At 38.9% G+C, this 27,184-nt stretch overlaps 3 protein-coding genes across 9 annotated transcripts in view; 2 read left to right on the forward strand and 1 right to left on the reverse strand.

The window, feature by feature from the left end:
• CLN5 (CLN5 intracellular trafficking protein) overlaps nucleotides 1-27,184 on the forward strand; it is a 101,830-nt gene that overhangs the window by 12,150 nt on the left and 62,496 nt on the right. Inside the window, exon 4 of one of the 5 annotated variants that reach the window (XM_031655914.1) lies at nucleotides 1-2,908. The exons of the other annotated variants lie outside the window; for them this stretch is intronic. Coding sequence (XP_031511774.1) covers nucleotides 1-71 — 71 coding nt within the window. The 3' untranslated portion in view covers nucleotides 72-2,908. Of the gene's footprint in view, nucleotides 2,909-27,184 lie in introns of those variants that run through there. 5 annotated transcript variants of the gene reach the window in all.
• Nucleotides 1,153-23,746, reverse strand: FBXL3 (F-box and leucine rich repeat protein 3). 2 transcript variants are annotated; one of them, XM_009192035.3, is made up of 5 exons: nucleotides 23,656-23,746; nucleotides 18,090-18,438; nucleotides 15,192-15,314; nucleotides 11,405-11,576; nucleotides 1,153-3,685 (listed from the first exon to the last, which is right to left on the reverse strand). In XM_009192035.3, the coding sequence occupies exons 2-5, from the start codon at nucleotides 18,435-18,437 to the stop codon at nucleotides 3,042-3,044; spliced, it is 1,287 nt and encodes a 428-aa protein (XP_009190299.2). In that variant the 5' UTR covers nucleotide 18,438; nucleotides 23,656-23,746; the 3' UTR covers nucleotides 1,153-3,041. The 2 variants fall into 2 exon arrangements, with proteins under 2 accessions (XP_009190299.2, XP_009190297.2); XM_009192033.3 differs by having other exon boundaries at nucleotides 23,377-23,743.
• Nucleotides 22,217-27,184, forward strand: part of LOC108582779 (formin-like protein 18) — a 7,770-nt gene continuing 2,802 nt past the window's right edge. The window contains exons 1-2 of one of the 2 annotated variants that reach the window (XM_021929439.2): nucleotides 22,217-23,706; nucleotides 25,159-25,708. In XM_021929439.2, coding sequence (XP_021785131.1) covers nucleotides 23,171-23,706; nucleotides 25,159-25,174 — 552 coding nt within the window. In that variant the 5' untranslated portion in view covers nucleotides 22,217-23,170 and the 3' untranslated portion in view covers nucleotides 25,175-25,708. Of the gene's footprint in view, nucleotides 23,707-25,158; nucleotides 25,709-27,184 lie in introns of those variants that run through there. The other variant, XM_031655917.1, reaches the window with a different exon arrangement.

Here is a 27,184-nt window from a genome sequence, read left to right on the forward strand (position 1 = left end):
GTAGAGGGAAACGGACAGTGAAAAAATCTACTAAACTTTATTTGGAACCCTCGATATTGGCGGCTCCTTAAAAATTCAAGAAAAAAATCAAGTCTTAGGAATTCTTATCCAGTTTTATGGTCTGCTGTGGTGGCACTTACTGAATTACCTGGGATTACAGTTCCTGTAAGATTTGTTTTAAATAAATTGTTGGCAGGCTATACAAAGAGTGATGTTCCAAAACTACACACATGCTTTTTCCCTGTTCACAAACAGGCTGGCCAGTGTTTCTAGCATCCTCATCATCATTTACCCTTTATCATCCAAGTAGTTTCCTGCTCTTCAAACCTTCCTTTCAAAATTTTCTCTCCTATTTAAAACAAGTTAGGATTATTTATCCTTTTATTGGACTGATTATTCTAAGGATAAGCTCTTATTTCACTTTTGGAGTAAAAGGCTTTGTGCCCTTTTTAAAGTTGGGTGTCAGCAAGCAGCTGGAATTTTCCTGCCTGGTAAAAATTAAAACCAGCCCCACAAACTGGGGTTGGAGTCTGTGAAAAGATTATCATCTATGTGTGGGGTAGAGATTAACTATAGTGTGTTAAAGGACCTAGTGGAGGCTTGAACCTTCTTCACACAAACTCCTTCCTTTCAGCCTAAACTTTCCCAAAAATACAAAAAGGTTCTTTAAATGCACTAAATTGACTTAATCTTCAATCATACCTATTTTTTCTGATATGGTTAAAACAGCCTAAATTACCAAATTGAAAGCCAGTAAGACAATGAAAATAATTTCAGTAGTTGAAAACTATTCTAATTTATATAAAGACATTTATCTCTAAAAAGACTGGTTGGGTTCTAGGACCCTTAAAGACTAATTCTTTGTCTAAATAATGTGTTTTATAAGTTCTCATTCTGAATGCAGAAAGAACCCATTCCTTATTTTCTGTATAAACATTTAAAAATTTGTATTTCATGGTAGGTTTTAAATTTCCTATTTCTTTAGGCATCAGACTTTATTTCAAGAATAGGTTCCATGAGCCTAACCTCGTATCTTCAAAAAAGCAAGTCTATCATAAACATTGTTTAATATTAAATATTATATCCATCAAATATGGATTTGAAACATTTTTAAGTTTAAAGTCAAATATGTGTAGTTTTTAAAAAGTAAAATACAACAGCATTAGTAACTTTTTATTCTCAAAGTGATAAAAGCATTTAACATATACTTTACAGTATAAACAAATTAAGTACTATGCATTTTGCTTATAAAGTGAATTAAAGTATTTTAAGCATTATATAATTCAATTTGTACAAAAAGTAAATTTCCAAATACAAGCTTTGGTTAGAACTGATTATGTACTGTCAAATCCATTTTTCCAAAGTTGTTCAAGGAAAAAAAACTTGACTAGCACAGGTAATTCTTGTACAATCAGAGCTTTTTACTATTTAGGAGGGGAAATATTACTATAATTGCTTTTAATTTTCGAGTCTAGATAAGCCTTTTTTCTTCTCACTTACATGTTGCTGCAGGAGAGCATATCACTTTTGGAAAGCATAAATTATGTAGAAAATCACCTTTTGCTTTATTCTTAAGAAGGTCATCCATTTTAAAAGATCTAAGACTGTTAGCTTCCTTAACTACTGAGATATTTTCTAAAAGTCACACTACTGAAAGGAGCCACTTCGAGAATTAATGTATTCCATTGGGGGTAAATCACTTCTGATTTCCCTCAGAAGGGCAGTAATATCTACTAGCACTAGTGCCCAGAATCAAAGTTTATATCATCTAAAAAAACGCAACATTTTTAGGCTCTACAATGCATGGATTACCTTTATTCATATGAAAGTAATATAAAATGTTACCTAACTTAAATAATATAAAATATCAGTTTAACCAAATTAACAATCACAAAACTGCAGACATTTTTCTATTAAAGTTTTCCAGTTCACTGAGCAATATTTACTGAAAAATGATTATGAACTTAAATATATCCTCTTTAAAATTTGCTTTTTATGCTAGACTGTACAATGGTGCTCCCTTTATGAGTTTTAAAAATTCTACTTATATAACTATGTAATTCCAAAACGGAAAAATGAGTGAGCCATCACTAAAATTTACTGGAAACTAATATTCTTTCATGGAAACAACTGATAAACATTTTAAAGTTCTATATTTATTTAAATTTGGCTTTTTAAAATAGATAAGCTTTTCATTTCAATTATTGTTTAATACTTCAAAGCTAGTTTAAACAAAGATAAAACAAAGGAGAACTAGTAAAGCATTCCTTACTTTACATACAGTGCCTCAAGTGCCACATACATGGTAACATATCACAAAAGAATGTATATGGTTTAGCAGATTACAGAGCAAACCTAAAAGTTTATACAAAGCTAAACATTGCCTCCCTTCTGTTCCATTTATTGTCTTTTAATTTGATCTTGGCTCTGTATTATCCTTCTATAATACCACTGTGTGACATTTATCAGTTTTCTAAGTGTTCCGATTACTTATATATACCTTTTTAACAGCTTTGTAACATTTGAGAACATTCATCCAATCTTTCTCATTAGATACAATAAATTCATTTTTCTCACAAAATGCTCACTTTCCTGAGCTATATTAAACACCTTATAACAGGTGTATGTATAACTGAAGACCCTAAAATGTCAAGTTTACATTTTTTTTAAATGCATAGAGAATATAACATTTCAGAAAACCTATTAGTACTTCTTGGATATTATAACATACAGGTTTTGTTTCCTTTAGACTGTAAACTGTTTAACATGTATAACTAGTTATTACTTTTACATCTGAACCACATTTTAAAAAATTCGGAGATATGATTGCTATTACCCTAAGGAAACAAATGGAGTTTTCTGACCAAAACTCATTCATGGGTCTTCCAATAAACAATCTTTACATAAACTGACTGAAGATATCAAATTTCTGTGCCACAAAATAGTAGAATTATATCAGAACTACAGCAAATAAAACTTTTATTATAATACATTTGCTTGAAGTTAAGGTGCTATTCATCATGCCCTACATCATGCGGTTTTTACCAAGTGGGCATCATGTCGGGAAACCACACCCTACCAAGATGCTTGGACACTTCCCAGTGAATCTGCTCCAAACTATACTTTTGGTCAGGAATTAGTACTTCTTCCATAATGGATAATTGAGATAGGCGGCCACCACACATCTTCACAAACTCAACAAAGGCACTACATGAGACTTCACATTCCCCTAGTCCAATAGCTGACAAATTTTTGCAACGTTCTGCAATGCGAATTAACTCTTCGTCAAGTGGCCGTAATCCATTTGCACATACTACTAGTTCAACTAGTCTAGGGCATGTCATTCCTACACGGCCAAGCACATCTTTGCTTACTGATCTCCCAAAATACAGATGGGTGGCAGGTATTTCATAGCGAAAGAATGGGTCAAATTCTTCTTCATATAAAAAAAAATACATCACTAAGTTCACTTTGGGTGAATGTCTGATGAAAGCATCCCAGCTGCTCTTCTGAATAGTATGGAAGTGTGTCTGTCCAGGATTCTCACTGACTACATCAATGCGCAAATGTTCTAATCGAACATGTTTTTCAGAAGACAAAGCAAGTAACAACTCATCACTCAATAAGTGGTAGTTCAGGGCTAGTTCTCTTAAGCCGTGACACTGATCAGCCACACAAAGGATACCTTGAAAGAAAAAAAAAAAACAAAAACAAATTATTTGCAAGTTTTTGTAAAAGTTTATCTGTTCAAAAATTCAATCAAGTACATGTCCCACAGATGTCTGTCACAGTTCCCTTACCACAAAACTATGTAACTTAAAATCTGTATAGCTGAATTGGAAGGGAAGTCACAAACATTTAAAATCTATTACTAATTTTGTCTACAAGAAAATGAAACCAATTCTAAATCTCATCTATGAAAAAGAAATAAAACTCAATTAATTAACTCTGTCATTAAAAAAATACACCATCACTAAGGTTAGGGCATTCCAGTAATGCACAGACAGTGCCATATTTTAAAAAAATTATTACTAACACTAAACTTATAGGTTAAGTAATTACATGATCACTGCAACAGAAGCCAAAGGACATTTTTTGAAGTTCAAAACCTAATCCTAATAAAAACAGAGTAAGATAGAACCATATAAAACTATGAATTAGGTAATGAAATAAAATATTTACAAACTAAAGATTTCTATCAAATGATCAACAGTCTCATTGCTAATAGTGTACAGGCAGCTTATCAAATTTATAAGAAAAAATACCAAGATATCACCAAATAAGCATGTCAAAGTAACTACTCAATTCACATTAATGGAAATATACATTATGAGTTTTGAAGCTCTAACACACCCAGAAAGCAGCTCCCTTAGATGATTCCCTAAACTTAGGGTGCTATGCTTTATAACTTACCAAAACTATCATCCTAGCAATAGATGACATTTTAAAGGTCAATATTTGATCTCTCTATAAGAGTTCTGTTTTTTTTTTTTGGTTTTTTTTTTTGAGTCAGTCTTACTCTGTAGCCCAGGCTGGAGTGCAGTGGTGTGATCTCAGCTCACTGCAGCCTCTGCCTCCCGGGTTCAAGTGATTCTCCTGCCTCAGCCTCCTGAGTAGCTGGGACCACAAGCGTGTGCCACCATGCCTGGCTAATTTTTGTATTTTTGGTGGAGACAGGGTTTCACCATGTTGGCCAGGATAGTATTGAACTCCTGATCTCAAGTGATCCACCTGCCCTGGCCTCCCAAAGTGCTGGGATTACAGACGTGAGCCACTGTGCCCGGCCTAGTATAAGAATTCTACCCCAAAGAGGCACCTTATAATACCTGGTAAGTAACCCACTCAATCCATTTCTTCCTTATGTTTAGAAACAAGGATAGGAACAAAACATACATCATATTTTCATCTACTATTGTTACAAGTATGATATGCCAGGTACTAGAGGTTATGCCACAAATAATTTTAAAAATCTAGAAAAGTATTATTTCTATTTTGAAGTGGAGACAGCTAGCTAAAAATAGCAAAGCTGCAATACAAACACAGGCTAAGTAACTCTTATGTCCATGCACTTAACTACTGCTTAAGAAGTGACAAGACAGAGGCCACCAATAAGCCATAGCTTTATAACAGTGGGAAAAGAGAGGCATTAGAATTATCAGAAAAGATAAACTGAATTGCCAGAATGAGTCACCAGAAAACAGAGTAATGTCTCAGTATTCAGCAACCACAAAGTTTCTGTTTTCTGCAGGTAGGTATATACTTTATTTTTATTTTGAGATGGAGTCTCGCTCTGCCACACAGGATGGAGTACAGGGGTGCGATCTTGGCTCACTGCAACCTCCGCCTCCCAGGTTTAAGCGGTTCTCCTGCCTCAGCCTCCCAAGTAGCTGAGATTACAGGCACATGCCACCATGCCTGGCTATTTTATATACTTTGAAATATACCCTGATTACTCAAGGTAACCTTAAGCACATCTCTGTTCTGATACCATCTCACGCCAGTTAGAAGGGCGATCATTAAAAAGTCAGCAAACAACATGCTGGAGAGGATGTGGAGAAATAGGAATGCTATTACACTGCTGGGAGTGTAACTTAGTTCAACCATTGTGGAAGACAGTGTGGCAATTCCTCAAGGATCTAGAACTAAAAATACCATTTGACCCAGCAATCCTATTACTGGGTATATACCCAAAGGATTATAAATCATTCCACTATAAAGACACACGCACACGTATGTTTACTGTGGCACTGTTCACAATAGCAAAGACTTGGAACCAACCCAAATGCCCATCGATGACAGACTAAAGAAAGAAAATGTGGCACATATGCACCATTTTCTTGGAATACTATGCAGCCATAAAAAAGGATGACTTCATCATGCCCTTTGCAGGGACATGGATGAAGCTGGAAACCATCATTCTCAGCCAACTAACACAAGAACAGAAAACCAACCACCATATGTTCTCACTCATAAGCGGGAGCTGAACAATGAGAACACATGGACACAGGGAGGGGAACATCACACATTGGGGCCTGTTGGGAGTTGGGGGGCTAGGGGAGGGATAGTATGAGGAGAAATACCTAATGTAGATGACAGGTTGATGGGTGCAGCAAACCACCATGGCACATGTATATCTATGTAACAAACCTGCACATTCTGCACATGTACTCCAGAACTTAAAGTGTAAAAGTAATTTAAAACACACACACACACACACGGGAAGTGGTAACCAACAATGCAAATAAAAGAAACTTTGGAGTATCATTTAATAACTACAAAGCAGTTGTGGCAGGCATAATACTCAAAACGGCCTCCAAGATCCCATACCCTAATGCCTAGCATCCGTGAATTCCATAAGATATGCCCATGATTATGATATATGGTTCAGCTGACCATATAAAAGAGATTATCTGGATGGTCCTAGTCTAATCACATGAGCCCCTTTTAAAGCAGTTTTCTCTGCTTGCAGAAGTAGTCAGATTCAAAATGCAAAGGACTCAACGTGTTATTGCTGGCTCTAAGCTAGAGGGGGCCAAAAAAGAAAACTCACAACCAGTCTCTTAAGAGCAGAAAGACCCCCTAACAGCCTCTTGCTGACAGCCAATAAGGAAACTGGATGTCAGTCTGACAATCACAAGGAACTACATTCAGCCAATAACTTGAATGAGTGTGGAAGTGGATTCTTCTGCAGAGCCTCCAAGTAAGAGCCCAGTCTTCCTGACATTTTCCTCTCAGCCTTTTAAGACTCTAAGCAGAGAAGCCACTTGAGCCCTACCTACAGCTCTAATGTACAGAACAGTGGAGCCAATAAATGTGTGTTGGTTTAAGCTGCTTTGTGTAGAGCTGTCAGTTATGCACCAGTAAAAAAACTAATACATAGTTCCAAGTATTTAAAAACATAACAGTGGCAAAAGTAAAATAAAAGTAGGGCACTATTACAACTCAATAAATTAAGACAACCCAAATTAGAAAATAGGCAAAGGGGCCAGGGGCAGTGGCTTACGCCTGTAATCCCGGCACTTTGGGAGTCTGAGGCAGACCAATTGCCTGACGTCAGGAGTTCGACACCAGCCTGGCCAACATGGTGAAACCCTCTCCCTACCAAAAATAAAAAACTAGCCGGATGTGGTGGCAGGCGCCTGTAATCCCAGCTACTCAGGAGGCTGAGGCAGGAGAATCACCTGAACCCGGAAGGTGCAGGTTGTGGTGAGCCGAGACCACGCCACCGCACTCTCCAGGCTGGGCAACAAGGAGACTTTGTCTCAAAAAAAAAGAAAAATAGGCAAAGAATCTGAATAGACATTTCTCCACAGAAGATATACAAATGTCCAACAAACACATGAAAAGATATTCAAGGCCAGGCACAGTGGCTCTCGCCTATAATCCCAGCACTTTGGGAAGCTGAGGTGGGAGGGACACTTGAGCCCATGAGTTCGAGACTAGCCTAGGCAAAAAGGCAAAACCCCATCTCTACAAAAAATACAAAATATTAGCTGGGCATGATGGCGTGTGCCTATGGTCCCAGCTACTTGGGAGGCTGAGGTGAGAAGATCGCTTGAGCCCAGGAGGTCCAGACTGCAGTGAGCCAGGATCACGCCACTCCACTCCAGCCTGGGCGACAGTGAGGCCCTGTCTCAAAAAAAAAAAAAAAAGATATTCAACATCATTAGTCAACAAGAAAATGTAGATCAAAACCACGATGAGTTTACACCCCGTAGGATGGCTATAATCAAAAAGACAAGTAAGTGTTACAAGACACTGCTAGTGGATATGTGAAGTGGTACACAGCAGCTTTGGAAAACAGCCTGGCATTTCCTCGAATGGGGAGTTACTATATGATCACTAGGTATATATGTAAAGAGAAATTAAATCATATGTCCACACAAGCAGCATTATTCATAAGTCAAAAGGTAGATTTCCATTTATATGAAATGTCCAGAACAGACAAATCTATAGACACAGAAAATAGATTAGTGGTTGCGTACGGATGGCTGGGATAGAGGTTTTGGGGGCAACAGCTAAGAGGTATGTGGTTTCTTTTTAGAATAATAAAAACGTTCTAAAATTGTGGGGATGCATGCACTACTCTATCAATATACTACAAGTCAATAAATTGTACATTTTAAATGAGAATTGTGAATTATACACCAATAAAGCTGTTACAAAGCTGGTGATTGGTGGTGGTAAACTCATACAACTCATTTGGGAAAAAAAAAAAAAAAACATGGCAAAAAGCACAAAAACACAAAGACCCTTTGTCCTAGGACTTCCACTTCTTAAGAACGTACCCTAAATAAGAAATTAATACAAGCAAACTGCTATAATCCAATTTTTTTTTAATCACAGCAAAAAAGGTAAAAACAAGTGTCCAGCCTTAGAACTATAATGCAACGTTGGCTTATCAACAAGGAAACTAAGTAACTAAATGTTTATTAGTTCAACCTGATAATTAATATTAAGAAAGCAACAGGCATACTAACCTAGAGGTCCAGTTACAGACAATTATAACAACTATACGAAATGGAAAAAAACTGATTAAATGTTCAGTGAGGAAAGTAGAATACAGTCCCTAATTTCAACTCAGAAAAACTGTCCACATATGCAAAATATAGACAGAAAATATGTAAATATGAAATTTCAGCTGAAATCTTATGCGGTTATACTCTTCAAATAAAAAGTATTGCAAGTATTCTTTCTTTTTTTTGAGACAGAGTCTCGCTCTGTTGCCAGGTGGGAGTACAGTGATACAACCTCGGCTCACCGCAACCTCCGACTCCCGAGTTCAAATGATTCTCCTGCCTCAGCCTTCCAAGTAGCTGGGACTATGGGCGCACGTCACCACGCCCAGCTAATTTTTGTATTTTTAGTAGAGATGTGGTTTCACCATGTTGGCCAGGACGGTCTGGATCTCTTGATCTCGTGATCCGCCTGCCTCAGCCTCCCAAAGTGCTGGGATTAACAGACGTGAGCCAACGTGCCCGGTTGTATTAAAAAGTATTCTTTCTCTTCCCTTCCTTTCCTGAAGTACTAGTCCAAAAGTCACTATGAAACCAACTTTGCAAAATTATGACCATGAAAGAAATCAGACCTAACCAACCCTATCTTGCTTCTAACCCTTAAGCTGCCCTTGTTCATTCCTGGGCATAGGCTGAGCTAACTTTGGGAAGGAATTCAGTTCATGGTTTGACTCAAACAAAACTGGTAACAGCCCTTTCATGAAAAGACCCCTCCTTCTTGTGTGGGGTCCAGTATGCCTCTGCAGGACTTCCAAACTAGCTGCAAGATTAGAAACTACAATGTGGGGGTCATGAAGCCTCTGGCTCCAAGAATGTGAACCTCCCCAAATTGCTCCTGGCAATAACATCATTATTGTAAAACCTAAGAACAGTGCTTGACATATTTTGTAAACCCTGTACTAGATGAATCAGCTGACACCATCCAGACTGGTAATCTGGCCCAACCAGTTCTGCCATGGCACCTAGGAACAGAAAACATTAAGAAAACCTAACTTTGACCCTTTATGATTCCAACCCCAAACTGACCAATCAGCACTTCCCAAGCCCCTACCTGCCAACCTAGGAACAGAAAACATTAAGAAAACCTAACTTTGACCCTTTATGATTCCAACCCCAAACTGACCAATCAGCACTTCCCAAGCCCCTACCTGCCAAATTATCTTTAACAATTCTGATCCCCAAATGCTCAGGGAGACTGATTTGAGTAATAACAAAACTCCAGTCTCCTGCACAGCCGGCTCTGTGTGAATTACTCTTTCTCCATTGCAATTCCCATCTTGATAAATCAGTTCTGTCTGGACAACTGGCAAGGTGAACTCATTGGGCAGTTACAATTAAGTGATATTAGGTAAGCTTATACTATACTATCAGAACTGTTGTGTATATTTAATAAAAATGAATGAACACAGGATACACCAGAATAAAGAGAACTATGAACTCTCAGTTTTATAGAGAAATCAGAGACATAAAGACTCATACAATGTGGTAAATGTTAGCAAAAACGTTCAGAGTGTTCTGGAAATACACAGGTGGGAAATCTCAACCAGAAAGGAGAAGTTCCCTTCTTCTCCTATGTTGACAGGCGGGTCAACACAGATCACATCTAAGCTGAACTCTGAAGCCTGGGCTGGCTGCAGTTAGCAAGGTGAAGTTAAAACATTTGAGCAAGTATTCCACAGGGTAAAGTGTACTGAGCAACCACAAACAAAGGTACAAACAAAAATCTGTAGTTCCACAGGACCCAAGTAAAAGCTCCACGTGAGTGACCAGCAAGAGACAGATGGAGATTAAGATACAAAGGACCTTGTACACTATGAAGCCAGGAAGCACAGACTTTATTCTGAGAGCAGAGCTATACAGTAAATAAAAAAATGTCATAAAGGTCATATAAGAACTGCCAAAGCCTATTCTTAACTTCTGATTTATAATAGCTTCAGTGGTAATCTGTAAGTGGCAGAGACAGCTAAGAAAATACAACCACAGACCTAGCCATTCTCATCACCAGGAGCCTCCTGTGGGAGAAAAGAGAATGAGGAACGAGACTTGGGAGAATGAGCAAGCAATCTCCATCTAAAATGGAATCATTTCTTGGGAGAAGGCTGACCTTTACCGATGGCAAGAAGGTTGGAAGTGTTTTGTAAAGATCAAAGATTTGACACTATCCCTTAAAGAACAGGTTTCCGAAATAACACAGCTAAAGGATCAGCAAACATGTCAATAGTGGGAGGAGTCAGGAATGAAGCAGCAGATAGCAGTATATATAATATAGTAGTAGGACTTACACTCTCTTTTCAATACAAACCACCTGGAATTTAAATAATCTCAAACTGAATAATTCAGTAATGCTCAGAAAATCCTATATAAGAGAAACTGGAAAGAGCTTTTATAATGCTCTTCTCCCATTTGATGGGTTCTTGGCTCCAAAATTCAACTTAGAGAAAAACATCATCTTGCAAAATGTAAGGCCACCACTTAGTACAACTCTTCTCCCTCTACATAGTGAGAAGAAAAGCAATTATGTGACTGCTCTGACTCAAAACTTACCCTATTAGCTCAACTACAATGAGAAAAAATTCTACTGTACTTAATGGGACACCTCAGGCTGACCTCATACTGTCCTTTCCTCTTTTTCTCCTGTCCATTTTCTAGCATGTGCTATTCATAAATTTACCAAATAAGATTGGAAAATAAGCTGAAAGCCAGTGTCTAGGCTAGTAACTTATGCTATTCTATTACTTATGCTATTCTATTACTATATTAAAAATATTTTAAAGAGATGAAGCAGTCGTATCAATCCACCTTTAAGGTTAATGATCATAGTTTTTTCTAATTTGATGAACATACCAATGCATTTTACGAAAATGTGTCTAGCAAAAAACACAACATACCTGCTGGAGAGACATGAGGACAGCTGCTCATTTTCAACAGCTTGAGTGTATCACTGTTGTTGGCCACTAGTACTTTGAGAGATGGATCATCTACTGGAGTATCATCTATCTTAAGCGAAGACAGGGATTTGGAGTTTACAAACACAACTGTCAGTGCAGAGATAAAGTGAGACTGAAAAGCAAAAAAAAAAATTATTTCAATTTTTTAGGAATGAGAATTGAGGGGTTTCCTAGTACTACAGTTTATCTGAGTCACAATGACATTAATATTTTGTAAATGTTTTAGGGGTGGCACCCCTTCACTCTGTTATTGGGAGTATGGCAAAAGAGGTGACTATCTGTTATCTTTGAGAAGAGCCTATTTACGTGTAGGGGAAAAAACCATTTCAAGCCTCAGAATAAGTGTCTCTAAATTGGAGAAACCACTGGTAAGTAAAAAGAGGAATTCTGGAACCAGGGATGAGAATCTCTCTCAGATACTTCACTTTGCCGTATCTGGAAACCCTAGTGTTTTATAACACTAAACTGCATTTCTTTTCTGTTTGATAGGTATGCCCACTAAACAGTAACTATTAACACCATCATTAAAAATTAATATAATAATCTATTTAAAATCTGAGATTCATTTGAGATATGAAAACTCATAGAAATTTTGATTCTAAAACAATCAAAATCATACTTAAAATTCCAAGTTTAAAATTCCTTCAAATGTTATCTACAATATTTTCAAGTCTTCTATTTTAATGTATTTTGATCCACAAAAGCACCAATGAAATCATTCATCATGTATCATATATATGTATATATGTACGTACATATGTGTGTATAAACACATACACACGTATGTATCTGTTGGACAGAATATGACCTAAAGGAATCAATGTAGGCAAACAGGAATTAAAGAATTCTCAAAGTATGCAGCTCTCAGTCGGAGCTAAGATATGAGTTGAAACCATTAGGCAAAGAATCTAGGAGAGTAAAGAAAGGCTAATACATGGTCCAACATATTCCTCTCTACAAAACCAACTTCATGCTCCAGTTAGCTTTACAAATTCTCTACAGGAGTGAAAAAGGATGAGGGCAGGCTAAGAGCCAAGAAAGTATAATGAAACATTACTTTTTTTTTTTTTTTGAGACAGAGTATTGTTCTTGTCACGCACGCTAGAATGCAGTGGCACCTCCTTAGCTCATTACAACCTTGAAATCCTGAACTTAAGCAATCCTGTTTCATCCTCCCTGGGAGCTAGGACTACAGGTGTGAGCCACCACGCACAGCTAACTTTTTTTTTTTGGTAGAGATGGGTCTTGCTATGCTGCCCAGGCTGATCTCAAACTCTTGGCCACAACGGAACCTCCTGCCTTGGCTTCCCAAAGTGCTCAGATTATAGCTGTGAGCCACCACACCCAACCAAAACACTGTCTTCTTGGTCATAATTCCCTAATTTACTTTTTCCCTACTGTGATTAAACTGGTTAACTACTTAGATTTTGATTAAGTCACTATTTACTTAAATGTTAACATCTTTCTCCTAATATTTTCATATCAAACTCAATTATATCTTGTACAAACATATTTCATTTGCAGTCTAATGACTGCATCACTGACGTCTTTTTCCATTTCCCCAATTTAGCTCTGGTCAAAAACATTTCTTCTATGTTGTCTTCAGTTCTCTCAAGATTTCCAAAATATTGCAATGCCCTATTTCAATCTTCTACCAAAGCCATAAAAGGGAAAAAAAAAAAAAAAGAAAAACAGTATTAAGTATCCTAGACTCACTTAATAAGGAAAGAAGCATTCTTTCCATTAGCTCCATTCATGGTTCCCAAATTAGTACTAGATATAAGCATAATGGTAAGAAAAAAAAAAGAAAAATTATGTTCAACATATCTTTTAATATGGTATTTTTAAATATACCATATGAGTCAGTAGGTACATTTGTATTTTAGCTATGATAGGTACACTAAAAATCAATTCAGATTGTTTCATTTCCCATTTGAAGCTTGAAGGTGGCGCTATACCATGTAACCCGTATTTCTTAGAGTTTCCTTAACCATCTTAATCAGAATCACCTGGACTGCTCACAGGAAGAGGAGACTTAGAATCACCCCGAATTTGAAAAAGGGATACAAATCCAAAATTTAGGAGGCTATTCAGAAGATTTTTACACATTAAGTCGGAGTACCATGCTGATCTAACTTCTGTACTTAGGATCTTAAAATATTAAGATAATTAGGGCCAGGCGCGGTGGCTCAAGCCTGTAATCCCAGCACTTTGGGAGGCCGAGAGGGGCGGATCACGAGGTCAGGAGATCGAGACCATCCTGGCTAACACGGTGGAACCCCGTCTCTACTAAAAAAATGCAAAAAACTAGCCGGGCGAGGTGGCGGGTGTCTGTAGTCCCAGCTACTCAGGAGGCTGAGGCAGGAGAATGGCGTAAACCCGGGAGGCGGAGCTTGCAGTGAGCTGAGATCTGGCCACTGCACTCCAGCCTAGGCAACAGAGCAAGACTCTGTCTCAAAAAAAAAAAAAAAAATTAGATTCTCCTGCCCATTTCCCTTATTTTATACATGAAGAAAAACATTTTATCTCAAAATATACATATGTAATGAAAATATTTCAAAATCAATTAAGACTTTGACATCAACTGGTGATTTATTTGGTACAGACATTCTACTGAAACAACCACTTGGGTTATATATTCAATTCAGTTATATTCCCTCCTCAATCATCCCAGTATATTACCAGGTACCTAAAAGGATGTCTGTATTTTAGTTTTCAGTGTCTTCTGGGGAAAAAACTATCAATTATTGTTGAAGACTAACCTACTAACCATTAGCTAACATACTCAGACACCTTTACCACCTTTCTAAAAATGTACCCTTCTTATTTTTGTATTTTAAGAGAATAGTTGTGAGAGAGACACGATCTCTGATTATGTGCAGGATCACGTTAGAATATATATATGAATATATGTTAACTTTTCCCCCAAATAAAGGATGTCTTTAAGTCTGTAAGTTAATCTAAACTGTGCTGATACTAACTTTGGTCAAGATTAAATCTTTACAGAACATTTGCCAAAAGATTTTATAAGTTAGACCTGCTCTCAATACTGGCACTCTCTACTTTTGATTCTAACTTCACCAATCTGCTCTGGAAGCCCCAAAATGAGTATCTATGTGTCCTTTTTTTTCTAATATGGTTGACTCTGTTTTACTTACTGAATTTCTTTGAGTACTTCCTATAGACGCCTGTGTAAATTTCTTTAACCATACCAATTTAGAAGTACGGTGATTTAAAAAAAAAAAGCTTAAAAAATACTATTTCTTGGCCGGGCGCGGTGGCTCAAGCCTGTAATCCCAGCACTTTGGGAGGCCGAGGCGGGTGGATCACGAGGTCAGGAGATCGAGACCATCCTGGCTAACATGGTGAAACCCCGTCTCTACTAAAAATACAAAAAACTAGCCGGGCGTGGTGGCGGGCGCCTGTAGTCCCAGCTACTCGGAGGCTGAGGCGGGAGAATGGCGTGAACCCGGGAGGTGGAGCTTGCAGTGAGCCGAGATCGCGCCACCGCACTCCAGCCTGGGCGACAGAGCGAGACTCCGTCTCAAAAAAAAAAAAAAAAAAAAAAAAAAAATACTATTTCTTTTCATTGTAAATAGTAACTGATTTTCCATTATGTATATATATTACTTTCCTTATACTCACACTGTCAATACAAAAAAAAAAAAAAGGTTAGACTTTCACCGGATTTCTCAGTAATAGAAAATAAAACAAGAAGACCAGATACCTTTGGTAAATCCATAAAGCTTGGTCGAGCAGTTGAAATAAGTCCAAGTGTTTTTAAAGAGCAATTCACAAGTTGCGATAGTATATCACAAGCTGCTTCAGCTGATTCCTTGCTGCTGTCCACCTTAGAAAAGAAACACCATTACTCATGTACATTATATTGTCTTTTTACTTTTTTCCCCAAATACCCAGACTTCAAGATTACTCATGTATATATTTATATTTCTCTGTACACATATTCATTTCATAGAAGTATCATTACTAGTTTATTGCATTATAACTTAAAGAACATTCTTTCAATCATCCACCCTCCACCCTCACCTCCAACTTTAGCCTTTTCTGAGTCTCTCTGAAAAAGTAGAAGGGCAATTGTCAAGACAAGACCTAGCTTTCATTATAAGAGACATATTTAATGTTGGCTTTTACACTGATTTATTCCAAAGTGACTATATAAACTAATGGAGTAAATCAATTTATAGTCTTTAAAAAATAATTATATATTTGGTAGTGGATCACATAATAGATGTAAATACAGGCTCTATGGTATGCACTAGAAACTGAGTATTTACTCAAAATGTACATGTGTATCACAACCTGGGATTCATCATTAATGTTATCAATGGAAAGATGAATGTGAAGTAAAATGAGTGTACTGGACCAGTCAGGCATGAAAATCTAAACTAAATAAGAGATAGCTATTCTCACACATACTTCTGCAAAGACATTTCCTAAGGGAAGGATAATAGGGCCAAAAAATCCCTCAAGGATGTAAAAAGGAGTTCATCCATCAAAAAGTTAGTTGTTTCCTGGGAAGCACCTTAAAACAATAGTTAAAAGGATATTATTAATTTCCAGATTCAGATACAGTACTTTATCCCAAAAATGTTGAGTGGATGGTAAAACTAATGTGCTAATTATATTAGTTTCAGAGCTACTTATAGATAATACGTGGTCCCTGGACCAGCAGAATCAACATCACCTAGGAACTTGAATGGGAACAAATGTTGATATCCAACCCAGACCATCTGAATCAGAAACTGTTGGGGGGGCGGGGGGGCGGGTCAAGCCCTCCAGGTGATTTTGATGCACATAAAGTTAGAGAACCTCTCTTCTAGACTAAATATTCTAACTATAAGCCTCCTTGGTCTACAATCGGTGAAGACTATCAGGAGAGCCCAGAAGAATCCTGTGATGTGACTCTTTTTTGTAAATCAGAAATTATTTCCTCAGGGGGAAAAAAAAAAACCAACCCTAATAAAAATGTTAAACTTTTGCACAAATGATTTTATGAGGGTTATACTAGATACATCTGAATTATATCACAGGGCTGTAAAAGAATAAAAATGACCCAGCAAATCTACTAGGTGGAACTGGACTTTAAGACCTATCAGAGGAATGTATTATACGCATCTTTGTATGTGATTTACCATTAGAACACTCTTAGACAACTCAAAGATAACTAAAACCAAACAGAAACCTCTTCAGCCTTCTTCCCTGGGGGTATGGGGATGAGTCCTGAATTTTTGTTTGATCCCCCTACCCTTACCCCCAGGTAGGATCGCAAGATAATATACTAGACATCCAATTAAATTTCAGGTAAACAGCAGATTTTTTTTAGTATTAAAGATGTCCCAAACATTAAACGGGATGTAACTATACTAAAAATTATTGATTATCTGAAATTCAAATTTAAATACTCATCTTACATTTTTATTTGTAAAACCTGGCAATCAGTGGCCTAAGTGCCTTTGTGCGTTTTTCTGGGAAAAAAGGTGAAAACATATCCAACCATTCCCATCACCAATTCTCTCCTCCTCCTTGGACACACATGGGAGAATAAGCAGGTAATCTCCATCTAAGAGGAAATCACCTTCTTCAAGGGAAGACAAGATTTTAGTTATGGCCAGAAGCTCTGGGTGAAGAACTATTGTTTTGCCTAGGTTTAGCCTGGACTGTTCAGCAATTGCTACATCCAGGTAAATCAAGTATTCATGCATTGTTTTTTTTCAATAAGTTATTTATCACCACAAAATCTGGTGTTTAAAGATTCAGTAAACATGCCCATATTTCATTATTCATTACCCAAACAAAACACGACAAGCCTCACACAAACCACTGTAATTTTTTATTTTAAACAGAGACAAGGTCTCGCTCTGTCACCAAGGCTGGAGTACAGCCGCACAATCATAGTTCACCGCAACCTCAAACTCCTGGGCTCATGCAATCTTTCCGCCTCAGCCTCCTGAGAAGGTGGGACTATTGGACTACAAGTGCACACATCCAGCTATGATATCTTAAATTATTCTGGATATCTCAAAAAGCCACCCACTTCATTTATCTCATCACTGCATGATTTCCAATACCTTCCTTCCAGCAACAAAAAGAAATAAACAGTTCCCTTTGGCATTCTTCCATGTACCTTTTTCTATTTCTCTCTAAAATATATTCATCTAAATCTTCTACATAAAGTTTCTAAGCTTCCTTTTCATTTGAAGATCCCATTTCAAAAAGTCATCAGTAAGTAACACTAAGTTCCTGTTAGACAGAAATAGCAATTAAGTTCTACTCAATTATAATCGCGCAATTTTTATTTTATATTTCTTTTTCCTCAAAATTGTTCACAATAATTCAATGTAATTCACAGCTTTATCAATGACTTATGCTTATTTAGTGGCTGCTTTTGCTGTTTTAAGAAATGATTAATAATTAACAGAGTAATTTAGCTCCATCAAATGTAATAATTATTTTGTGACAGCTTCTAAGGTATACAATAATTCTAAATTTTTAAGCATTTTCCCTGAAAAAGCAAATATTTTAAAGGCATGAGAAGATGTACTGGTTTAGGAAACAAAAGCCACTAAAAATACTTATTTTTTAAAAGAAGGATTTAAAATATTACCTTGAAGCTGACATATTGTAGATGGTTTGAATGTCTTTTAATAATCTGTTTGATCAGCTCTGGATGGGTAGCTTTCAAGTAAGATGTAGCTGGCTGATTCAGTTCAAATTCAAAACATCTCCACAAGTCAGGCATGTGAAATACCTGGTTCCAGTTGCGGCAAACTTGTGAAGCATGAGCCCGGTCAAGAAGAGGCAAATACTTAAATACTTGGAGAATAATGTCCTGAAGGAGATTACCCCAATCACAAGTCTGAGAATGCTCATTTGTAGTCCTCAGTTTCTTGGATTTCTCTGTAGTTCCTTCTTCTGATGAATTACGGTCACTATCTCTTCCTCCTCGTTTCATCCTATTCCGAAAAATGCATCAGTTTTTTTCCTACTCAACTTTTGAACAGAAATAAACTCAAAATTCATTCTTCTGTCACTGAGATGTGTGTTTATATACACAAACACAAATATGCAGGAAAAACTGGATCAGTAATTCAAGACTACCAAAAGAACTCTTTTGAAAAATGCGAATGAAAGCCAACAATGGTTTATAAATTTTATACTTTTTTGGCATATGTTTTTAAACATTTACATTTATCAGTATAATATACAGTACAATATACTACATGGGAGAAAGATTATTATAGTTTTGAAACTACGCTAACAATTTATATTTCAAAAGTTGTGGTCAACTTAACTAAATGAATATAAAAGGGAACCTACAGTGATACTTTGTAAAGGTTTCTTAAAAGTCATCTAAGGATATTCGTTCTTGAATTTGAGGCCGACCAGGGTCTCAAGAACCTCCAGAGAGGATGTTAATTAAGTAGCCAACAGATGTTCCACATTTGTCTATACAGGGGTCCTGTGGTTCTGGTCCGAGGACCAGAACTGGGCCCCATAGCAGGAAGTGATCAAGCTTTACAGCCTGAACTCCTCCTGTCGGATCAGCAGCTACATTAGATTCTCATGGGAGTGCGAACCTTATTGTGAACCGTCCATGTGAGGGATCTAGGTTGTGTGCTCCTTATGAGACTCTTAATGCCTGATGTTCTGAGGTGGGACAGTTTCTTCCTGAAACCACCCCTACCACAGACAGGCACTGGGCTATGTGTTACCTGCCAGACATTTCTAACTCTGCCTAAAATAAGCAAAACCACCCCAGCTATGAATTGTTTGGTTTGGAATGTAGCTGCTTCTTCAAACACATCACTTACTATTGCACTGTTTTCCCCAAGTTGTGTTTCTGAATTATACCTATTTGTTTATTCTATGTATTCTTAGCACTTTCATTCCATTAGTTTCTTTGAAAGATAGTTTTTTCATGGCAAAACAGTTTTATGGTTAAAGAGAATAGGCTCTGGAACCAAGCTCCTTGGGTTTGAATTCTGGCTCTGCCTCTAACTGGCTATGTGGCTTTGAGCAAATTAATGATATTCCTGTGCTTCAATTTGCAAAATGAGTTTAATAAAACATAGGGTTTCTGTGAGAAATGCAATATTATTAAGGTTTTTCAAAGGGGAGATATGACTGTTGTATAGGAAAGCAGTCCAGCATTAACATTAAAGTATACAACACGCTAAAAACCGGGGTTACCACCCAGAAGACAGAGAATGATTCGTTCATTCATTCATTCATTGTGTTCACTCATTCATTCAAGATAGGGTCTCGCTCTGTCACCCAGGCTGGAGTGCAGTGGCACAATCATGGCTCACTGCAGCCTTGCCCTCCTGAGATCAAGCAATCCTTCCACCTCAGCCTCCAGAGTATCTGCATGCACCACCACACCCGACTCTATTTTTGCTTTAAAATCAAGAGAAGGAGAGGAAGAGAAGGGGGGGGAGAGCGAGAGATTGTGTGTGTGTGTGTGTGTGTGTATGTGAGAGAGAGAGAGAAAGAGAGAGCGAGAGAGAGAGAGCAAGCAAGCTTGTGTACCAGAAAACACACCCTGGAAGCAGACTCACTAAATTATTATAGAAACTAACAGTAGATGGCAGATCACAGGTAATTATTTTTCTTGCAAACATCTTTTCCCTTTTTATGTTTTACACATTTCTTTTACTATCAATGCATTACTGTGTAATTGGATTTTTTAAAAGGTCTTGTTTTGATTTGTTTGTTGGAAACGTACAGCAGGCTCTAAACTAAATGGCTGCAGACCACTCACTGGTAGTTATTTAGTTTACAGCCTGTAATACTTTTGTTTCTAGAGAACAGTTCTGGCAGGGTAGTGGTTTTGACCTAAACTTGGGGTGACAACCTTTCAGAAAGATGGCTTGTTGTTCCAACTCTCTTCTGGCCTATCAGCATAAAAGAATTTCTCATTCCTGTGTGAGATGAAGGATATGCATATGCATTACTGTGAAAGAGATGTTTCTGCAGACTTTCTCCATCCAGTACCTCGAAAAACTTGTGAAAGAGGATTGAGGGCTGGAGAGTAAAAAGAGAATGGCAGAGGCCTCTGACCTTAATGCCATGAAAGTCAGTCTAAGACGTCTTAGCATTATGTGCAATCAACTGCCCATTCTTCACTGCTCCTATTCCCAACTATGTAAATAAAATATATTACACATACCCCACTGATCAGGGAGAGAACAAGAACACAGAATGACAGAGGTGACAGCAAGAAGGTAGTTTGATGGAAGATTGCAAATTATGTGTAACTCTGAGAACAGATTTTTTTTATAAGTTTAGAGAAAAGTGTATAATCTACATTGTAATCTTTAATATTGTCTCTCCTAATAATAATCCCTCACTAGAGGTTGAGATAACACTGTCATTATGACCCATTTTTCTGCTTTAACTTACCCTGAAGGCTTATTTTAATTTTAGTATATAAAATTTGGGTCAAAGAACAAAGTGTTTGCTATCCAGAGCTTATAATTTCTCTTCTGACCACCTAAAACTACTCACAATTTTGAGATACAGAGATTCAAAAAAGAATGACAGTCTTCGTGATTTCTACACCTTATTATAGAATACTGATTGCCTGTTTCTGGAGAACAATCTTCTAAAACCAGAACTAGACAACTTAAAGACGGAATGATTCATTTTACTTGAGAGTATATGGATATATACATGTAAAAAAAGGTAGCCTTATTCACATAATAATCTTTGCTAATAAATACCTTGCTGGTCCTAAAAATAGAAACTTTCTTTTGTCTATTATAGTACTGTTTTAAATAAAATGTACTTAAATACCTTTCCAAGTTCAGGTTAAAGAAGTTGACAAAAATTTTTTTAACAGTATGCAACACTAAGGGACAGTATCTCTTGATCTAGATATAAAAACACTATATGATCACCAAAGCATATTTTAAGCACTTACCAGTTTACAAATAGCTGAATTAAGTCTGTAAATTGTCATATGTAATATGTTTATGTCACAATTACAGTGCAATAAGCAATGGAAAAAAAATCTAAGGCCAAATTCCAATAAAAACAGCCTCTGGACTATCCTCATTTTTGCATGAAAATAACAGGAGTGAGTGGACACTTAATAAAAATTTTACATGTCAATTTTCCAAGTTGGTTTCCTTTATGTATGAAAAAATTTACACTACTTTAATAGTATCTTATTAAATCTATTTACACATGAAACTCTGCTATACAGAAAATTAAACATCTCAGAGCATCTTCCAGCCTGCAAATAATTTACATCAATGGACCCTATAATTCCTATTTTTGTCAAAGTGAAAACACCTCTTATCTTTCAACAGAAGTGTGGAGGACCAAGCTGTACTATAAAACGTCAATGAGACTTTCTAGATTCTAGAAATCTAGAGCACCAAAACTAGGCCTCTTCAGGACTCTGGCAGTTTAATTTCCTGCAAAGTTTCTAGGCCCCAAATAATGCAACTTAGGCCACCAGAGCTTTTGGTGAGGGATTGATACGACTACAAATTGCTAAATAGCAAACTATTGAGGAAAGACCACAGGCTAGCTGAGCAGCACAAGGAGTTAGTGAGCTAACTCTATGTTCCATAAACTTTGAGGTGGGCACCGTGGGCCACGCCTGTAATCCCAGCACTGTGGGAGGAGAAGGCAGGCGGATCGCTTGAGCTCTGCAGTTCGAGACCAGCATGGGCAACACGATGAAACCCGTCTCTACAAAAAATACAAAAATTAGCAGGGCATGCTGGCCCACGCCTGTAGTCTCAGTTACTAGGGAGCTTGGGGTGGGAGAATCGCTAGAGCCAAGATCGCGCCATTGCACTCCAGCCTGGGTGACAAAGTGAGTCCGTCTTAAATGAAGACCGCCAAGTGAACAGCTAGCTGTGTCCATCATTGTATTAGGCACTTTTACACTGGCCATGCAGTAATTTTAAATGCCCATTTGTAGTTAACTCTAAAAAGCCTATTCTGGCATCACAGTTCCCTTCTGTTCTGCTTTCACTAATATCAAACTACTATGCATTCTTCGGCTGAAATACAATAAAACACTATAAAGAGGTTAACTCACAACTAAATGGTTAGAGAGCACACAGTGGCGAAAATGTGTCCACAGGTCATAGAGATAAACTGATAGTTGATGGTACTTTTATAAATATTTCAGAGATAACAGAAACTAAGTTACTTTTTTTTCAAGGTAGAAAAGGAGGATTCTAATTAAAACATCTGGGTCACTCAACTGGACATTAGCAACGACGAAATAAAAATGATCTCTCCCACCTCTCAGCTTGGAGATACAGACCATTTACTCGGCTGCTTCCTGATCCCCGTCTGCAACTCCACCTAAAGGACTGCCCACGCCAAAGGCAGGCGCGCAGCCGCTCAAGTTGACCAAGTTTTTCGCCTGGCTAAGCGGCGGGGGCGTCCCCTCCTCCCTGCGCCACCTCCCGATTGGCTTCCCCTGACATTTCTCCTGCGCCCCACCCTGGGCACTTTGACATTTCAGTGCCTCATTGCTCAAGCTCCCAGCACCGGCGTAGCCGACGCCGGGAGAGCCCCACACAGTGCAAGTTCCACGGTGCCTGTCCCCAGCCCGCGCCAAGGGTCATAAAGCCAGGCAGGAGCCGCGGCTAGCCCCGGAGCGGCGGCGTCGCGGGCACGCTGCAGGCGGCCGCCGCACACGCACCACGCCTTGTTGACATGTTTGGAAGCAAGCACGGCGGGGAAACGCCCCCAAGCAAGCTCCAAGGTCTGGGTGCCGCGCCCCGCGCCACGCCCGGCACTCCTGAGGAGCTGCCAGCGCGCGCCCCGGCCCCCGCGCCCCCTCGGCCCGCCCACAGACGGTCCGCGGTCCCTCCCCGGCCCCGCCGTCGCAGCGGGGCTCGGCCCTCTCCCTCCGCCGTTACCTGCTGCCGGGGGCGGCTTCCCCCACACACCACCCCGTGCTCCGGGGACGGCGGCGGCCGCAGGTCCCGCGGCTCTCACATGAGGCGCCCCTGGCCCCCCGCTTCGCGCTCCCGCGGCCGCGGCCCCCCGCGCTTCGCCCGCATCCGAGGCGCTGGTCCCGCGGAGGGCGCCAACGCGGCTCCACCTTTGCGGCTCTGGCTGCCCAGAGAGAAGCCTTCCTTCCCAGTCCCACGCTGTCTGCGCCTTGTTCAGGGACCCCCGGCGCCGCGACAGACTACCTCAGCGAGCGGCTGCCACCGCGTATGCTTCCTGCGCCTCTGCTACAGACAGTGAGTCTAAAATGGCGCCCAGGGCTCGCGGCCGCGCGCTTCACCGGCGCGTCCCGGCCCGAGGGGGCGGGGAGGGGGCGGGGCGGGGCGGAGCCCGGCGGGAGTGGGGCCGCGCCCAAGCGGGAGCGCGCGCTGCGGCCTCCCCTGCCTCCCCGCTGTGGGACGGCCCTCTGCTTATCTGCCATAGATGTGACTCCCGCTTGAAGGGGATTTTTTTTGTTGTTTTGAGACCGAATGTGGGAGGGCTGGAGCTAGCTTTATGTGGAAGAGACTGTCTGTGGCTGAAACTGGAAGGTTTAGGGAGGTGGAGCAGAAAAAAGAAAGGAAGGAGTCTCCCCGGAGCCTGCTAGGGACCGCGGCCCGTGGGTGGCCGCCCCGATGCCTGAAACCGAGGGGTTACAGTCTCTGAAGACCCGCGCATCGGTGTGCATAAGTGGTGCTTAAAAGATGCCAAGGAATTGTACCAGAATAGTGACAGTATTAACGCTGGGATTGCAGATGATTTTTATTTTTCAAATATTTGTATTTCCCAATATATTTGTAAAGTGACTTTTATCATTAGAGTTATTACATTTTAAAAACGACATTTGCTTTATGAAATAGAGTCCTGAAATTTGTAAATAGCTTTTGAAACACAGTGGGGAAAGTAAAGGATTACAAAGCTGCTGAAAAGAAAACCTCTGGTGAATCCTTTTGTAAATCAAGGCATCTTTGTGTGTAACTGCTACCTAGCTGACTTATTTTAAAGTTTGGATTTTTTGATACTGGGTTTTCTTAAAGTTAGAAATATTCTTAGGTACAATATCATAAGTTGAATCATGCGCCATTCCTCTCTACACCTCCAAAAAAAAGAAAGTAATTTTCCATTCAAAGATGTCTTAGAACACTCAGACCCATGTGTAAGAGACTGAAAAGCAGTGGTGCCCAGGGAGCTCTCCGTTCTTCCCATTTTCCCAAGAAATTGAGCTGGGGAAGCCATGTATAAAGTTACACCGAAGTTCATTGTGAGGCCAGGAGTGGTACAGACTTATACCTGTAATCCCAATATTTTGGGAGGCCAAGACAGAAGGATTGCTTGTGGTCAAGAATTGGAGACCAGCCTGGGCAATATGTCCAGACTCTGTCTCTACAAAAAAATAAAAGAGTAATAATTTAAAAAATTTAGACAGGCTTGGTGTAATCCTGGCTACTACTCAGGAGGCTGAATCGGGAGGATGGCTGGAGCCCAGGAGTAGGACGTTACAGTGACCTATGATGTCACCACTGCACTCCAGTCTGGATGAGAGTGAGATTCTGTTTCTATAATAAAATGAATTCAATGTGGGGAAATGCCAGTGTTGTTTGTTTGGTATTTCTTAAGGGCATGCCAGCTGTCAGATCACTGAATCAAACTGTACAGAGTCTCTACTAGCATAAGAATGTGGATTTACCTGAACTACAACATTTTTTTAGGTCTTTCAGTGACTAGATGATGAGGAACAATAGGAAGTTCTAAGAAAGACAGTGATAATTATCAAAGAAAAACAAGTAAGTCAAATACAGGCCCATTTATTTAAAGTTGGGTGAACGGTATAAATGATCAGCAAAATACATTAAACCAATTCAGTAAACATGATGAGCATGGGTTGTGTTACGTTAATATTGTATCACATTAGTTATGTCACATTCCGATCATAGTTCTTTTTTTTCACCAGTATGATCTATTCTCCTCCTAAACAAGACAAGGACCTTGGCACACTTGACCTATTGAATACCCCTTTTCTTCCCTGTTATTGGCAAAGATTTTATTTCACTTTTCTTTTTTTGAAAAAAGAAACGTGTTTTGTTTTAAATCAGTCAGTACTTATTTACATTTATCAATTGTATCATCAAGATTAGTGGCATGGTGGGTGGGAGAAAGGATGAGTGTGAAGCACATTGATCCAACAGGGAAAAATAATTTATTACTGACCCTGTTTGGAATTGCCAATGCATGTAGTAATAAAAAGCAGATGAACAATTAGTCTCTTTATTATTGTTTTCAATTATCCACAGACAATGTACCCCTTCACCGTGTAGAATGGTGTAGACTATTCCCACACCACCCCAGCCTTGGTACACCAATAATCAGGATAGATTAGATTATGTTGCAGTAGTTCCTTAAATACCATCTTGTAATTCCTTGTTTTTGACGACCTTTACAGTTTTTAGGAGTACTGCTTTAGTATTTTGTAGAATGTCCCTCAATTGGGGTTTGTCTTAGGTTTTTTTCTCATAATTACATAGGGACTGTGGATGTTTTAGAAGGAAAACCACAGAGGTATAAAGTATCGTTCTCATCACATCATATCAAAGCTACATCTATTAATACGACTTATCCTTGTTGATGTCAACATTAATCAAAGGTTGAGATCAAGTTGTTCTACTTAAAGTTACTTTTTTCCCTCTCTTTTTGTACTGGAAGAAAGTCACTATGTGCAGCCAACACTGAAGAATGTGGATTTACCTGAACTGCAACTTTTCCTTGAGGGGGGAATGTCTATATAAATTATTGAAATTTTTCTGCCTTGGGAGGTGTATCTACATATCTCTTAATTTTATATGTTTACTTTTCTGTCTGTAATTTCTGTATATCTGCCTTCCAAGTCACTAATGTAGTCTATTTAGTCTTTGCTAAGACTACCTTTGCCTGTGTTTTTCATTTCTAAAAGTTTTTTTTGGTTATTTTTCATATCTGCCTGATCTTTCTTGATATTCTTTTCACTTTGTAATTTCTTTTTTTCTTAAATCATTTTAATCATATGAAATAATTGGGGGTCTAATGATATGTGTCAATGTTTGCTCATGGTGGGTTGTTCCTCATGTATTTTGTAATTTTGGATTGTGAGTTCATCTTCTGTACAACTTTAGCTGTAGGAATTTTGCACAACAGGCAGAAGCTGGAAGGGAAGGAGATTGTTAGTGAGTGCTGGAAAGACTATAAGGAATTGTTAATGGAGTCCAGAGAAATCAGGATATTTTTGGATATCTTTCATGTAATGATGGCAAACCCAGTGAAACATTTGTCTATGGCAACATGGAAAATAGAGAAATGCATTTATTTAATTGTTGGACTTGGCTAAAGAAATTTCTGAGCAGGCTGGGTATGGTGGTTCACGCCTCTAATCCCAGCACTTTGGGAAGCCAAAGTAGGCAGATTGCTTGAGCTCAGGAGTTCAAGACCAGCCTGGGCAACATGGCAAAACCTTGTCTCTATGAAAATTACAAACAAATAGCCGGGCGTGGTGGCATGCACCTGTAGTCCCAGCTACTCAGGAGGCTGAGTTAGGAGGATCACTTGAGCTTGGGGATGGAGGCTGCAATGAGCCGAGATTGCGCCACTGCACTGTAACTCTAGCCTGGGTGGCTGAGTGAGACCCTGTCAAAAAAAAAAAAAAAAAAAGGAAAGAAATCAACAGGCAGGAGGTTGAGCGTATCTGCTGGTTTCTTTTGGTTGCAT

The sequence above is a fragment of the Papio anubis genome, chromosome 15 (assembly GCF_008728515.1).
Source record: "Papio anubis isolate 15944 chromosome 15, Panubis1.0, whole genome shotgun sequence".
Classification (NCBI taxonomy): Eukaryota; Metazoa; Chordata; class Mammalia; order Primates; family Cercopithecidae; genus Papio; species Papio anubis.